Raw genomic sequence first — 15,715 nt, 5'->3', positions numbered from 1 at the left:
AAACGTCATCCTGGCACAGTAGGTACACCCACAAAAGGAATCTTCATGGTCTGGGTGCCATAGCAACTACAATACATTGCACTAAGTGCCAAGGTGAGCACCCATGCAGGATTCAATGTCCAAAACAACATTAGAGGTCATTCCCATGACGTGGAAACTGGGTACAGCTCCCAAAGTTTTACTGAGGTTGCACCAATGCAGATGCACCGCTTCTATTTTTGACATTAGAAGGCAGTTAAGGTGATGATTGAAGAGTTGAAGAAACCAAAGATAAAATAATAAAATAGAGACGCTAAAAGTTACTTCACCGCAAAGGAGAATAGGCATTACCTTAGGGCACTAGCAAAAATGAGGACTTATGTAGTTGGGTAGGGTTATAAGGGAGGCGCCTAACTCACAAAGTATGAGCCTACAAACCAAGGGTATTTGAATACTTTTCCTGTGCCCTGTACTGTATGACTAAGAAGTATTTTTCTAGCTGGTACTTACTTTCTCTTTTTTCAAAAACCCTTATTAACCACTTCAGTCCCGGAAGATTTTACCCCCTTCCTGACCAGAGAACTTTTTACAATTTGGCACTGCGTCGCTTTAACTGACAATTGCGCAGTCATGCGACGCTGTACCCAAACAAAATTTGCATTTTTTTCCCCACAAATAGAGCTTTCTTTTGGTGGTATTTAATCATCTCTGCGGTTTTTATTTTTTGCGCTATAAACAAAAAAAGTGCGACAATTTTGAAAAAAAAAAAACACAATATTTTTTACTTTTTGCTATAATAAATATTCCTTTTTTTTTTTTTTTTTTTTTAAACAAATGTCTTCATCAGTTTAGGCTGATATGTATTCTTCTACATATTTTTGGTAAAAAAATAAATAAATAAATCGCAATAAGCGTATGTTGATTGGTTTGCGCAAAAGTTATAGCATCCACAAAATATGGGAAAGATTTATGGCATTTTTAATTTTTTTTTTATACTAGTAATGGCGGTGATCTGACATTTTTGGGACCACTGACATTTGTACAGCGAGCAGTGCTATAAATATGCACTGATTACTGTATAAATGTCACTGGTAGGGAAGGGGTTAACACTAGTTGGCGATCAAGGGGTTAAATGTGCATTCCCTTAGTGTGTTCTAACTGTATGGGCATAGCACTGACTAGGGGAGGAGACATATCATTGTTCCTACTTAATAGGATCAAAATACATGTCTTCTCTCCCCTGACAGAACAGGGATTTGTGTGTTTACACACACAAATCCCCGTGCTGGCTCTCGTGCATGCGTTCGCACGTGGCTGGCAGCGATCGCGACCGCTGGCCATGTCCAGCAGGCACGCCCTCTAGCAGCTCCTAAAGGTAACCCCGTACCCGTATAGGTTTTCGCGCAGGGGTGCCATTCTGCCCCCGTAAAAAGACGTGAGCCGGTCGGGAACCGGTTAATGCAGGGATTCCTTTACACCGTTACAATTGTGTAAATAAAAAAATATATGTGGCAGCACCACTATCGATTCCTTTTCCGACAATCTTTCTTTTCCCGAAAAGTAAGCAAATTTTCAGTCTAAAGACATTTTTCAACTCATGATAGCTTGAAAAAAGGTCTTCAAAATCAAAAGGCTGCATGTAAGTAGTTGTATAAACATGAGAAAAGGAGTGGTCCAGGGGGGAGTACTGCATTCTTACCACCTTTTTGTACTGTTTTAGGAGTAAACTAGTGTGGAGTGCACTGGCAAATGTATGCCTACTTCTAACCATGTAAATAGACAAGAAACAATTATTTTTGCAAAGCTCAATAAAGCTGCCAAAATAAATACTACTACCTACTATACAGTAAGCCTTTCCCTTTTAAGAGCAATCCAGAAAATATTTCTATTCATATTAATAAAATCCTGTCTCTTCCTATACCTATATTTGTACTGGGCTAGACTTACTCTGGAGGAGGCATCTTGCTCACATCTACATCCTTCAAGAAGTCACTCAGAAGAGTCTGTTCTGCAGTGCAACGCTTGTTGGGATCCAGGGTTAGCATGTGGTCTAGGAGATCCAAAGCAGGAGTTGGAATGCTGAAAATAAAGGCAAACAGAAGAGTGCAGGTCAAATACATCTCAATGTAATACATTACCAAAAGTCCTGTGTTAACAGGCTTTGGGCTTGTGCCACTGGCATCAGTTTGAGATATTCATATGATCATTTAGAATGTATTGCATCTCTTCCTGAGTTGCTTTAAATTTCTATGGACTTGTTCTGCATTGCAAAGCCTGCCTGACACGAATAAAAGCCCATTCGCCACAAACCTTTTGTTTGTACAATGCAAGACCCTAAAATGCACTTCTTCCCAACAAATGTACTATCGCAGTGCATTTGTATTTATATTTTCATCAATGCCATTTTTATTTTATGCTATAACCGTCTCTCAGAGAAATTGTTAAACAACTAGCTTTGTAAAGGAAAATACCACAACAAAATGCCCTACTGTGCACAAAAGAGGTTTGCAAGATTGAAATAGCTGGACCAACCCTATCATGCCTAATCAAAACTGTTACAGGAGGACAATGAACAAAACACTGAGGAGCTAAAATGCAGCCAGAAGAAAAAAAAAAAAAAAAAAAAAAAAAAAAGAAGGATGGATGTTACCCTTGTAAAGCTACACAAGGCAGAAGCAGTAATCAATCATGCATGATCACACAGTACTCAAATCATATGTGAATTATGCTAAAACATTTCTCCCCATTTAGCTTACCCCATAGGAAGCCTTTAATTCCATTAGTTTAAAATTCAACTGCTACTTCTAGCAAAAATTTGCAAATGAGTTAAGTAGTACAAACAATGCTACTAAAAATCTTTGTTTCAGTTATAGCTTACTGATGTCTGAAAGAGATTAAAGTGGACCTAAATTAACCACTTCCGGACCGCCCACCGCACATACACTGTGGCAGGGCAGCCTGGCTGTGCGAAACGACGTACCTGTAAGTCGTTTCATGCATGAGATACTGTGGGCACGTGCACCTGCACGCCAGGGTAGCGTGTGCGCAGGGTTCCGAAAGACACGATGTCCGCATGCCACCCACGATCACGGTACAGAGGCATAACGGGGATCTGCCTATGTAAACAAGGCAGATCGCCGTTCTGACGGGACAAGATGGAGATCTGCTGTTCCTAGTGATCAGGAACAGTGATCTTTGTGTTGTGCCAGTGAGGCCATCCCCCACATAGTTAGAACACACCCAGGGAACAATGTTAACCTTTTGATTGCCCCCTAGTGTTAACCCCTTCCCTGCCAGTGTCATTTATATATTGATCAGTGCATATTTTTTTCTTGCACTGATCAGTTTAATGGTGTCACTGGTCCCCAAAAAGAGTCACTTAGGGTCAGATTTGTCCTCCGCAATGTCGCAATCCCACAGATTGCCGCCATTACTAATAAAAACAAAAAAAAATTAAGTCCCTAAACCTATCCCCTATTTTGTAGACGCTATAACTTTTGCGCAAATCAATATTCGCTTATTGGGATTTCTTACCAATTTTTTGCCTATTATAGAAAAAAAAGTAAAAAATTTTTTTTTTTTTTCAAAATTGTCGCTTTTTGTTTATAGTGCAAAAAATAAAAACAGAGGTAATCAAATACCACCAAAAGAAAGCTCTATTTGTGGGAAAAAAAAGGACAAATTTTGGTACAACTTTGCACGATTGCGCAATTAGACAGTTAAAGCGGCGCATCGCAAAATATGGTGTAAATCCTTCCGGGGCTGAAGTGGTATCTCTCTCTCTCTCTATATATATATATATATATATATATATATATATATATATATATATATATATATATTATTATGGTGCTCCGTGTCCCGTGATGTACTCCAAGAAAAGGATTTTACAGGTAAGCTGTTTTAAAAATCTGTTTATTTCAAAAGAAAATTAAGGCAAAATGCCAATTTTTAGATCTTCTCTATGAGTATATATATATATATATATATATATATATTTATACTCATAGAGAAGATCTAAAAATTGGCATTTTGCCTTAATTTTCTTTTGAAATAAACAGATTTTTAAAACAGCTTACCTGTAAAATCCTTTTCTTGGAGTACATCACGGGACACGGAGCACCATAATAATGACTATGTGGGTTATACGCTTACCTTTAGGTGATTGGACACTGGCAACCAATAGTAAGAGGGTTCCTCCCATATAACCCCTCCTATACAGGAAGTACCTCAGTTTTGTAGCAAGCAATGGCGATCCCAGAAAGAGGGGAGGGACCTCTGTGTCCCGTGATGCACACCAAGAAAAGGATTTTACAGGTAAGCGGTTTTAAAAATCCGTTTTTCTTTATCATACATCACGGGACACAGAGCACCATAATAATGACTATGTGGGATGTCCTAAAGCAATGCATCTGGGGGGAGGGGGGGGGACGACGACACATTATCCCTAAGCCCAACGGGCCTGAGACTATAAAGCTGCCTGCAACACACTGTGGCCAAAAATAGTCTCTTTATGAGATCTCACATCCACCTGGTAAAACCTGGTGAACGTATGAACTGAAGACCAAGCGGCCGCTTTGCAAATCTGAGCCATAGACACCTGCTGGCGGTGTGCTCTTAAATCCCAGGGTGGAACCCTATGCTTTAATCCATACGCCTGGATTATAGTCTGACAAATCCACCTGGATATAGCTTAACTTGTTGCCAGCTGTCCTTTTTTAGGAGCCTCAGGCAAGACAAAAAAAACAGTCAGTCTTCCGAAAGCGAGCTGACATTTCCAAGTAAACTTTTATCGCCCTCATCACATCCAGTGAGTGAAGCGACCTTTCCTCCCTAGTCTTAGGGTTTTGGAAAAAGGAAGGTAAAATGATATCCTGATTCAAATGAAATTTGGAAACCACCTTCGGTAGAAAATCCGGACGAGGGCGCATGACCACTCTGTCCTGATGAAGAATCATAAAAGGTTCCTTGCAAGAAAGGGCGGCCAATTCTGACACCCTTCTAGCCGATGTTATAGCCACCAAGAAAACTAATTTCCTGGTCAATAGGACAAAAGGGATATGCCTAATAGGTTCAAAGGGTTGACTCTGTAAGGCTGACAGTACCAAATTTAGGTCCCAAGGACATAAAGGTGGTTTAAGCGGCGGCCTCAGGTGTGCCACTCCCTTGACAAAGGTTCGCACCAAAGAATGGGATGCAATTGGTCTTTGGAAAAAAAAAATAAATCTGTCCCTTAATTGTTCCTAAAGCGAGCTGCAAGTCTACTCCTGTTTGAAGAAAGGCGAGAACTCTTCCAATCGTATACCTACGAGGGTTCCATTTCCTTTTCTCACACCAAGAAATGTAGGACTTCCAGACTCTATAATAGATAGCTCTAGAAACTGACTTTCTAGCGTTTATCAAAGTGGACAAGACTGAACCCATAACACCACGGTCTTTCAATAGTCTGGTCTCAATAGCCAGGCCATCAAATTCAGCAACCGTAAAGAAGGATGGAATATGGGCTCTTGAGACAACAGGTCTGGACGGCAAGGAAGGACCAATGGGTCCCCTACTGCCAATTTCACAATCTCCGAGTACCATGATCTCCTGGGCCACGCTGGGGCCACTAAGATCACCGGCCTCCGTTCCTCCCGTATTCTGCGTAGTAAGTGCAGCAGACTTTGGATCGGAAGGAAGGCATATATCAGAGAATACTGATCCCAAGGAACTACTAATGCATCTATCCCGACAGCAAGCGGATCCTTGGTCCTGGATACAAACCCGTCCAGCTTGGCATTGAATCTGGATGCCAGCAGATCCACATCTGGGGTCCCCCAGTATTGGCAGATCTGTAGAAAAACCTCGGGATGCAGGGACCATTCCCCTGGTAACAATTTCTGGTGACTTAGGAAATCCGCCTGCCAATTGTCCACCCCCGGAATAAACACTGCCGACAGAAACGGCACATGTTTTTCTGCCCAGGTCAATATATGATCTACCTCTCTTTAGGCTGCCTGACTCCTGGCACCTCCCTCGTGGTTGATATATGCCACTACTCTGGAGTTGTCAACTGGACTCTGACAGGAAGACCCCGCAATCTGGACGTCCAGAAACGCAGAGCCAGACGAGCTGCCCGGATCTCCAATAGATTGATGGGCAGAGTCCTGTCTGGGACCATATTCCCTGAACAGACGCTTCCTCTAGGACTGCTCCCCAGCAGAGAAGACTTGCGTCCGTGGTTACAACTTTCTAGGCTACCGGTGGAAAAGATTTCCCTCTTTTTAAGTTGCTGGTTCTTAACCACCAAGAGAGGTTCCATAGAACCTGTGGAGACAGAACCATAGGCTGATCCAGGGTTCGAGCTGACTTGTCCCAGGCCTTTAGAATACTGTTCTGGAACACTCTGGAGTGGAACTGTGCATATGGCACTGCGCTGAAAGATGACACCATCTTGCCCAGTAACCTCATGCACAGCCGAATAGAAGGTGTTAGTTCTTTTTTCACCTTCTGTACAAGTTCCACTATGGAGGCGACCTTTAAGGGCGGAAGAAACACCCTTTCTTGGGCGGTGTCCAAGATCAGACCCAGATACACCAAGGCTTGGGTCGGACAAAGAGCTGACTTGTCCATATTTAGCATCCAACCTAGGCATTGTAAAACCCGTACTGTTCTTGACACGTTTTGAACTAGTATGGGGCGAGAGCATTCCCTTAGAAGATCGACCAGATATCCTACTATGGAGACTCCTTGAGACCTTAGGGAAGCCAACACTGGGGCCAAAATCTTTGTGAAGACCCTGGGGGCCGTGACCAGACCGAAAGGTAGTGCCACAAATTGGAAATGACTGCCCTCTACAGCGAAACGTAAGAACCTCTGATGTGGACCGAATATTGGCACATGAAGGTACGCGTCCTTGATATCTATGGACGCTAAATAGTCTCCCTTTCTCAGGGACTTTATTATTGAATGAACCGACTCCATACGGAAGGATCGGACGTCTACAAAGAAGTTGAGAGCCTTGAGGTCCAAAATGGGCCTTACTTCCCTATTTGGTTTTGGCACGGTGAATAGGTTTGAGTAAAACCCCTTGAATCTTTCCTCGTGTGGAACCTTTACAATTACCCCCTGCGCCAGCAGATGGTGTAAAGCTAGGAATAGGCATCTTTTTCTCTGGATCCGACGGGACCCTTGAGTACAGAAACCGGTTCGAGCGAATCTCCCGGAACTCTATACTGTAACCGTATTTTACAGTGGAAATTACCCATCTGTCTTGAACCAGTTCTTCCCAGGCCTCCCCAAACAGCCGAAGCCTGCCCCCCACCAGTGAGAGCGGGGGCGCCCCTTCACAAGGTAGACTTGGAGCTAGGCTTGGGTGTCTTTGGGGCCCAGGGTTTCTTCTGACCCTGGGGTCTTTTAAACCCAGACGGCTGAGGCCGTCGATACCGCTTAGGGGAAGAGGCACCAGGTCCTGGAGCATTAGGAATTTTATAAGAGGGTTGCTTCTCTTTCCCTTTAATAGGAAGCAGGGCACTCTTTCCTCCAGAGATCTTTTGGATGTATTTATCCAGATCCTCGCCAAACAAGAGCTCTCCATGGAATGGAAAAGCTGCGAGTAGCCTTTTACATGGCGCACACCGGCGGCGCACACACGCGCCAAATTTCAAAAATGCACGCCAAAACCGGCCTTCTGTGATCTTAGACACAGGATCAAGGTTTATACCAGCAGTTACAAAGGGAAATACATATATACATATATATATACACACACACACACATATATATATATATATATATATATATATACATATATATATATATATATATATATATATATATATATATATATATATATATATAATCCCAAAGGGAGTACTCACCGTCCCAAGCAGCAGGGCCTGTCTTACCAGGCCCAATCTTCCCCCATCGTGGCAGGTATCGCCTCTAAGGACCTTCAGGGACCGGTATATATATTGGGGTCCACACCTCTGGACCTGTAAAGCACCCATTCTGGTTTTCCTTGGGCAAGATTGACCAGGAATGCCAACTTAACAAGGGGTCCAGCACCTATAAAGTACACATTACAAGCAATACCTCGTTCTTGAACCGAGGTTCGGGTACCATCCACTTTAGCTTTGTTATGCCATCCGAATGGATCCGATTAGAACGTCCTCAGTGGGACATTTTTTGAAGAAATTTGAAGAGCTTCAACAGCCATGACCATCACCTTCAAGACACTGGTGAAAAAACTGAGGTACTTCCTGTATAGGAGGGGTTATATGGGAGGAACCGTCTTACTATTGGTTGCCAGTGTCCAATCACCTAAAGGTAAGCGTATAACCCGCAGTCATTATGGTGCTCTGTGTCCCGTGATGTACGATAAAGAAAAATATTTTTTAAGTGGCTTGGGTCTCATTGTAGTATATCTGTAGTGTGAGATCACCATTTGTTGCCTGTGACTGCTAGTCTTATGAAACTTGGAGATGTCACTGCTGTGCTGCTAACTGCTCCCCTTGCTGAAGCTACTCTTTCAAGGATCTGCAGTTCAAGGATCAACCTTGCTTCTGCTTCATTCTCTCTGTAGAGCTGTGTTTTATTTGCATTCCATGATGCTTTTTGAATACTGACCCCACCAGTCATCAAGGAGGCAAGCTCTGACCTGGAGACAGAGCAGAATGAGGCATGGCGAGTCAGTAATTGGATAAAGAACAGCTGTAGGGAGCCTAAAGGCAATTCTGACAGCTAGTCCTTGACCAGCCACTATTTTGATCAAAGTTTCAGATCCCCTCTAGATTTCTGGAATTTGAAGTTGAATTCCAGGAATTCAGCCATTTTGTAAAAATGGCACACCATGACTTTAAGCTGAACTCCAACCTTCCTTTTACTAGAACTGAATGGAATGATCAATCCCAGCATAGATCATACCTCTGTATCACGTTGCTCTGTTGTCTGCAGCTTCCCTGATTTTCTGGGTTTAGCCATGTTCACACTGGTATGACAGGACAGTCGTACATATGACTGTGGATCCGACTTTCTGGTATGAATCTTTAGGGGAAACTCCACGCCAAATAAAAAAAATAAAAAACAAAAAACAATGGCATGGGTTCCCCTCCAAGACCATACCAGGCCCTTCGGTTTGGGATGGATTTTAAGGGGTACCCCCCCACCAGCCGAAAAAAATGGCATGGGGTCACCCCCAAAATCCATACCAGACCCTTATTCAAGTACACAGCCCAACAGGTCAGGAAAGGGGGTGGGGACAAGCAAGCACCCCCCACCCCATAGCACATTGAACCCATGTTGAGGAGGACAAGGGCCTCTTCCCGACAACCCTGGGCATTGGTTGTCTGAGTCGGCGGGAGCTTATCGGAATCTGGAAGCCCCCTTTAACAAGAGGGCCCCCAGATCCTGGCTCCCCCACCCTATGTGAATGAGTATGGGGTACATTGTACCCCTACCCATTCATCTAAAAAAAAAGTGTCAAAAATAAAACATAGTAGACAGGTTTTTAAAGAAATTTATTAAGATGGCTCCGGCGTCTCTTCCGATTTCTTCTTCCCTCTCCGGCTCTTCTCCCTCCTCCGCTGACATCTTCTGCCTCTGCCAGTTCTTCTCCGCTCTCTGCTGATGTCTTCTAGCCCTCTCCGGTTCTTCTCCCTCTGTCCGCTGTCTTCAGCCATTCCGGGTCTTCTCCGCTGTCTTCTCGCTCTTTTGCCAGGTCTTCTCCGCTTTCTTCTCCCTCTGTTCTTTCGAAGTTGACTCGATGCTCTCTTCTGCTCTACTGCTAGGTGTGCAGCGTGCCACTACTTATATATTCCTATGACAACGTCCAATAGGACGAAACGTACGTCAGAAGGCAGACACGCTGACGTAATCGTTTTTACCTACTGTGAACGGGTGTATGCAGGCCGGCCGGCTGTTTTATTTTCGTACACGCTTTTAATCGTGCTTGTGTGATGTAAGTGCAATTATCCCTTGTTTTAATAAATGGTCTTATACCGATTTACACTATGGAGATTGTATCTTTTATCTCTCTGGGTTCCCCCTGCTGACCATTTGGATTTACCGGACGGAGAGTTCCTGTTGTTCTCCCTCTGTGAAGAGATTGAAGGTGTTGTCCCCACTGAGTGGAATTCCTCATATAAGCTGATATGAAGCTTACCTTTGGTAAGCGCGCATTTCTACAGGTGGCGGATTTCTCACTGGGTGTTTATTGATGAACTTTTATTAATCACCACTGGTGCACTTATTTGGCCTCAGGGATCCAATTTTCTTGAGTCATCATTTTAAGTCATCGTCATTTATTATCATTTTTATGATTTCAAGTCAGTATTGATTTTCATTTTTCCACGACTTGGTTGGGACTTATTAATACACTATTTTTTATTTATAATATTATTTGGTCACACATATTGATTATTTTTCATTAATCTTTACATTTTGTGGTTTTATTCACATTTATGTATTTAATTTTGTAGCGCGGTTCTTTCGATTATTTTGCCACTACTTATATTGGCATGGGGCTGGGTCACCAGGTGACGTCATCCGGTGGCCCTGCCCCTTATGACGCCACAGCCCCATCACGGGCATGTGGAGAAGCAGCGGAGAAGACCTGGCAGAGGCAGAAGACAGCAGACAGAGGGAGAAGAACCGGAAAGGGCTACAAGGCATCAGCAGAGAAGGACCGGCAGAAGTCAGCGAAGGAAGGAGTAGAGCCGGAGAGGGGAGAAGAAATAGGTAGAGACCCCGGAGCGGTCTTAATAAATTACTTTAAAAACCTGTGTACTGCGTTTTATTTTTGACACTTTTTTTTTAGGTGAATGGGTAGGGGTACAATGAACCCCATACTCATTCACATAGGGTGGGGGGCCGGGATCTGGGGACCCCCATGCCAAAGTCGGATTAGTTAAGACGGCGATCTGACTTTGGTGATATTCAATGGGCTGAAGTAGGATCAAAGTCTGACCAAAGTAGTACAGGGAGCATTTTCAAAGTCAGACCGACTTGTGTCGGACCAGTTAAGTCGGCTCTCATAGGGAAACATTGATTTTCACACGTCATGAGTTCTCAATGTCGGAGCGTTTGTCGTACAAGTGTGAACCCGGCCTTAGTTGTGGCTTTGGGTCATGTGACACTCTGAATATCCTGCCAATAGACTGTCCCTTCAACAGCCCCTCATGCAGCAGCTAGAGTCTGTAAACACTCCCCTATGGAAGCTTTCAAACTATGCAAATGATGTAACTTCCTTCACAGCCCTGATTGTGGGTGGAACTGTATACATCCCACTTATATCTTTCAATCCGACCTAGTCACACCTACAAGAATAGTCCAAACCTCCTAAGTCCCGCCTCACAGATCTCAGCATTATTAAAGAAATAAACCCCTTCATACACAGCCTGTTCTGAAAGTTAGCTGTGTTGCTGCTGGGCAAGATTAAATGGATCACAATTAGAATTAAATCCTGCTTAGTTAAATATGCCAACCAGTGTGAACAGGGAGAGTCCCACCCCACAGAGCCCTGCTCTATGTGAAGTGATTTACATACGAAGTAAACGCCTTCATAACCACCTCCCATAGCTCTTCCTCTGTAGTCTTGCAGTAAGCCATTATTCTTTGGCATGCTGCAAGACAGGCATGACACAGAAGGAGGTACGCTACATTTACACCTTTAACCACCCACATGAAGGCCTACAAAACACCTACAGTAACCCATTAACTCCCACAACTGGTACAAGTAACTTTCATAGCCCGCCCTGAAACTACAGAGGCTCAAAGGATCATGGGAGATATAGTATCAGGACTGGAAAAGGAAGGAAACAGTAAGTCAGAGAACTTTGATAATCAGCCAGCAGAAGGAGTGGCATCATAGACACAAAAACCTGCTATAGACAGCTGAAGGTGGCAAGTTACACAAACTGACATTGGGTGACATGTTGAACTTCCAGTGACCATTAAGAGAGAGATAGCGATAGCATCAAATTTAAACACACCGGCTCCCCATTCACACCTGAGACCTTGTAACACTAATGAGTCACGTGACACAGGGCAGGAAAAAAGGCTAATTGGGCCCAATTTGGACATTTTCACTTAGGGGTGTACTCCCTTTTGTTGCCAGTGGTTTAGACATTAATGGCTGTGTGTTGAGTTATTTTGAGGGGACCACAATTTTACACTGTTATACAAGCTGTACACTAATTTACATTGTAGCAAAGTGTCATTTCTTCAGTGTTGTCACATGAAAAGATAAAATAAAATATTTACAAAAATGTGAGGGGTGTATTAACTTTTGTGAGATACTGCATGTCTATTTTTATGGCTCTGCAGCATACACTGACACTCAGGGCTGTGAGAGGAGAGAACACAGGGCAGCTATGCCTGTCCCTCCCCTCTGCTGCCCATTCATATTAGCCTCTGTATTTTGTGAATGATTTCACATAATACAAATGTTTCTGTGATAGGACAGGAGGGTGGGGAGGGGAAAGCAAAGCAGCTGCACCGACTGTTGAAGATGTTTAGACCTAAATCATCAGCGTTGGGCTCCTGGAAATACAGTGAAAGAGTCTTTACATGCATTCAAGCTAAAAGCATACTACCAACACAAAAACTTACTAGGAGAATTCCTCCCGTAATCGCCTTCTATACTGCTTCTTCGGTTTCATGGTGTTGAAATATGGTAATTTGATAACATCTGGCCAGACAGCAGGACAAGGACTCCCACAAAGACGGCTGCAAGTAGAAATACAAAAGCCAAGGGCATTTAAAATAAATAAAATGGTACATGTGATTGTTGCAAAAAAAAAAAAAAAATTGTGACATGTACTTGTCTGCCTCCATATCTTGGAAGTATAGTACACTGGTTTGTGTACTGTACTGGGGGTTTGATCGGCCTGTGTCCTGTACTTCAAAATATGGAATTTGCAGGCAAGTCAAAAGCAGCAATTTGAGATACCTGTAAATTTCATATCTTGGAGTACAATACAGGGGACAGGCTGAGTATGCGGCCCTGGGACACTGAAAAAGCATTTGAGGACACTCCCCCCAAGTACCAGCCTTATTACACTGCACACTCAGTCCTTAATTTTGTAGCAAGCAATGCAGAGTAGCCAAGAAACAGAAGGGAGGGTGGCATGAATCCTTTACTTCAAGAAATGGAATTTACAGTCAGTCAACTTCCTCTTAGATTAACTGCACAGGACACAGGCTGAGTATTTACAGACAGTGGGATGTCCCTATGCAATGAATGAGAAGGGTACCCACCAGCAAAAGACTGGAGTTTCACTTAGTAAAACTTGAAACTGTACAAACTGATCAACCAGGTGGAGGCCTTTCTGAGCTGGACTACAGTGGTCAGGTGCTTGAAGTAGGCACATAAAAGGGAAGGAGGAGTTCTTTAGAGAGTGTAGGCTCTAGTGATCAGCTGCCTGATCCAGTGAGCAATAGTTGACTTAACCACTTGCCAACCGGCTCACTGTAGTTGTACTGCTATAGCGCGGGCCGGCTGCGCAGAATCAGGTATATATTTGTGATTCCGTATTACCGGGTAGGGGGGGCGCCCACCTGTACGGTCACCAGCTCCAGCAAACACAAAGCACTCTTCTGACAGCGGCAATGTGCCGATTTTTGTTTCCCTGCAAAGCAGGGGATAAAAAACGGCATATCCCTTAGTAAAAGCACCACACAGTAAACATAGGCACACATTTAACCCTTTGATTGCCCCAGATGGTAACCTCTTCCCAGCCAGTGTAATTAGCACAGTGTCAGTGTATATTATTGGCACAGATCACTGTATTAGTGTTACTGGAGATGTCAGTGGCAGTTAGCCAGGTCCCACAAAGTGTTAGTGTAAAATTGCCCGCTGTGCCCCACCATTACGAATATAAAAAAAAAAAGAAAAAAAAACGAATTCCAGTATATATTCCAAAAGTTTGTAGACGCTCTGACTTTCACGCAAACCAATCAATATACACTTAATGGAATTTTTTATTTATTTTTTTTTACAAAAGACATCACGGATTCGACACATCACGGATCTTGTGGACAGATTACTGGGAGGGGCTGGGGAAGACCCGGCTGTCATGGTGCACGTTGGCACCAATGACAAAGTCAGAGGCAGATGGAGTGTCCTAAAGAACGATTTTAGGGACTTAGGTGCTAAATTGAGGAAAAGGACCTCCAAGGTAGTGTTCTCAGGAATACTACCGGTACATCGAGCCACACCAGAAAGGCAGAGGGAGATTAGGGAAGTAAACAAGTGGCTGAAGAGCTGGTGTAGTAAGGAGGGGTTTGGGTTCCTGGAGGACTGGGCCGACTTCTCAGTCGGTAACCGGTACTATAGAAGGGACGGACTGTACCTAAATGAGGAGGGTGCAGATCTGCTGGGAATGAAGATGGCCAAAAAGTTAGAGGGGTTTTTAAACTAGGTGATGGGGGGGAGGGTCCAGAGACAGTGATAGCCAGCGCGGAAGATATTCCAGAGGGTAGTATTGGGGGCATTAGTGGTAGGTTAACCAAAGCACAAAAACACAAGGTGAGTATAGTAGCAAGTCCTAGTTGCAATCTTGAAACACCCAATACGAGGACAATATGCGACCGGTCTAAACTATGTGGCATGTTCACCAATGCCAGGAGCATGGCGGACAAGATGGGTGAACTAGAGATACTGTTGTACAAGGAGAAATTTGGATTTTGTGGGAATTTCAGAGACCTGGTTCAACAGCTCTCATGATTGGCTGGCAAACATTCAAGGGTATACCCTATACCGCAAGGATAGAGAGGGTAAAAAAGGGGAGGAGTATGCCTATATATCAAGAATAATGTACAAGTGAATGTGAGAGATGACATCACTGAGGGAGCTAGGGAGGAGGTGGAATCCTTATGGGTAGAGCTCCAAAGGGATGAAGCTAAGGGGAAAATAATACTGGGAGTATGCTATAGGCCCCCTAACCTGAAGGAGGAAGTGGAGACGGATCTCCTATCACAAATTGGATTAGCAGCAAGGATGGGAAGTGTTATCATAATGGGGGATTTTAATTATCCAGACATAGACTGGGCGGAGGGAACCGCGCATTCATTCAAGGCTCGCCAGTTCCTTAATGTCTTGCAGGACAATTTTATGGGTCAGATGGTAGACGCACCAACTAGAAATAAAACATTACTGGATCTACTGATTACCAACAATACACACCTGATCACAGATGTGGAAATACGGGGCAATTTAGGTAACAGCGATCACAGGTCAATTAGTTTTAGTATAGATCACACAAATAGGAAACATGAAGGGAACACAAAGATACTGAATTTCAAAAGAGCCAACTTCCCTAAACTACAAACCTTGCTAAAAGGCATAAATTGGGATAAAATATTAGGAACAAAGAATACGGAGGAGAGATGGGTTTGCTTTAAGAGCATATTAAATAAGGGCATTAGCCAATGTATCCCATTGGGTAATAAATTTAAAAGAGCGAACAAAAATCCTGGATGGCTTAACTCCAATGTAAAAATGCATATAAAAGCAAAGGAGAAGGCCTTCAAAAAATACGGGGTTGAGGGATCATCCTCAGCATTCAGACTTTATAAAGAATGCAATAAGAAATGTAAGGGTGCAATTAGGACGGCTAAGATAGAACATGAAAGACACTTAGCGGAGGAGAGCAAAAAAAATCCCAAGAAATTCTTTAAGTATGTAAACAGTAAAAAAGGGAGGACAGACCATATTGGCCCCATAAAGAATGAGGAAGGACATCTGGTTACAAAGGAT

At 43.4% G+C, this 15,715-nt stretch overlaps 1 protein-coding gene across 7 annotated transcripts in view; it reads right to left on the bottom strand.

Annotated features, from left to right (window-relative positions):
• CDK12 (cyclin dependent kinase 12) overlaps nucleotides 1-15,715 on the bottom strand; it is a 480,052-nt gene that overhangs the window by 293,961 nt on the left and 170,376 nt on the right. For all 7 annotated transcript variants that reach the window (XM_073608346.1, XM_073608342.1, XM_073608343.1 and 4 more), the window contains 2 exons: nucleotides 12,568-12,684; nucleotides 1,927-2,058 (listed from right to left, as the gene is read on the bottom strand). In XM_073608346.1, the coding sequence (XP_073464447.1) occupies nucleotides 1,927-2,058; nucleotides 12,568-12,684 (249 nt within the window). The remainder of the gene's footprint in view (nucleotides 1-1,926; nucleotides 2,059-12,567; nucleotides 12,685-15,715) is intronic.

This window comes from Aquarana catesbeiana, linkage group LG12 (genome assembly GCF_042186555.1).
Source record: "Aquarana catesbeiana isolate 2022-GZ linkage group LG12, ASM4218655v1, whole genome shotgun sequence".
Lineage (NCBI taxonomy): Eukaryota > Metazoa > Chordata > Amphibia > Anura > Ranidae > Aquarana > Aquarana catesbeiana.
Note: the sequence above shows the minus strand (reverse complement) of the source record. Positions and strands in the feature narration are given on the sequence as shown.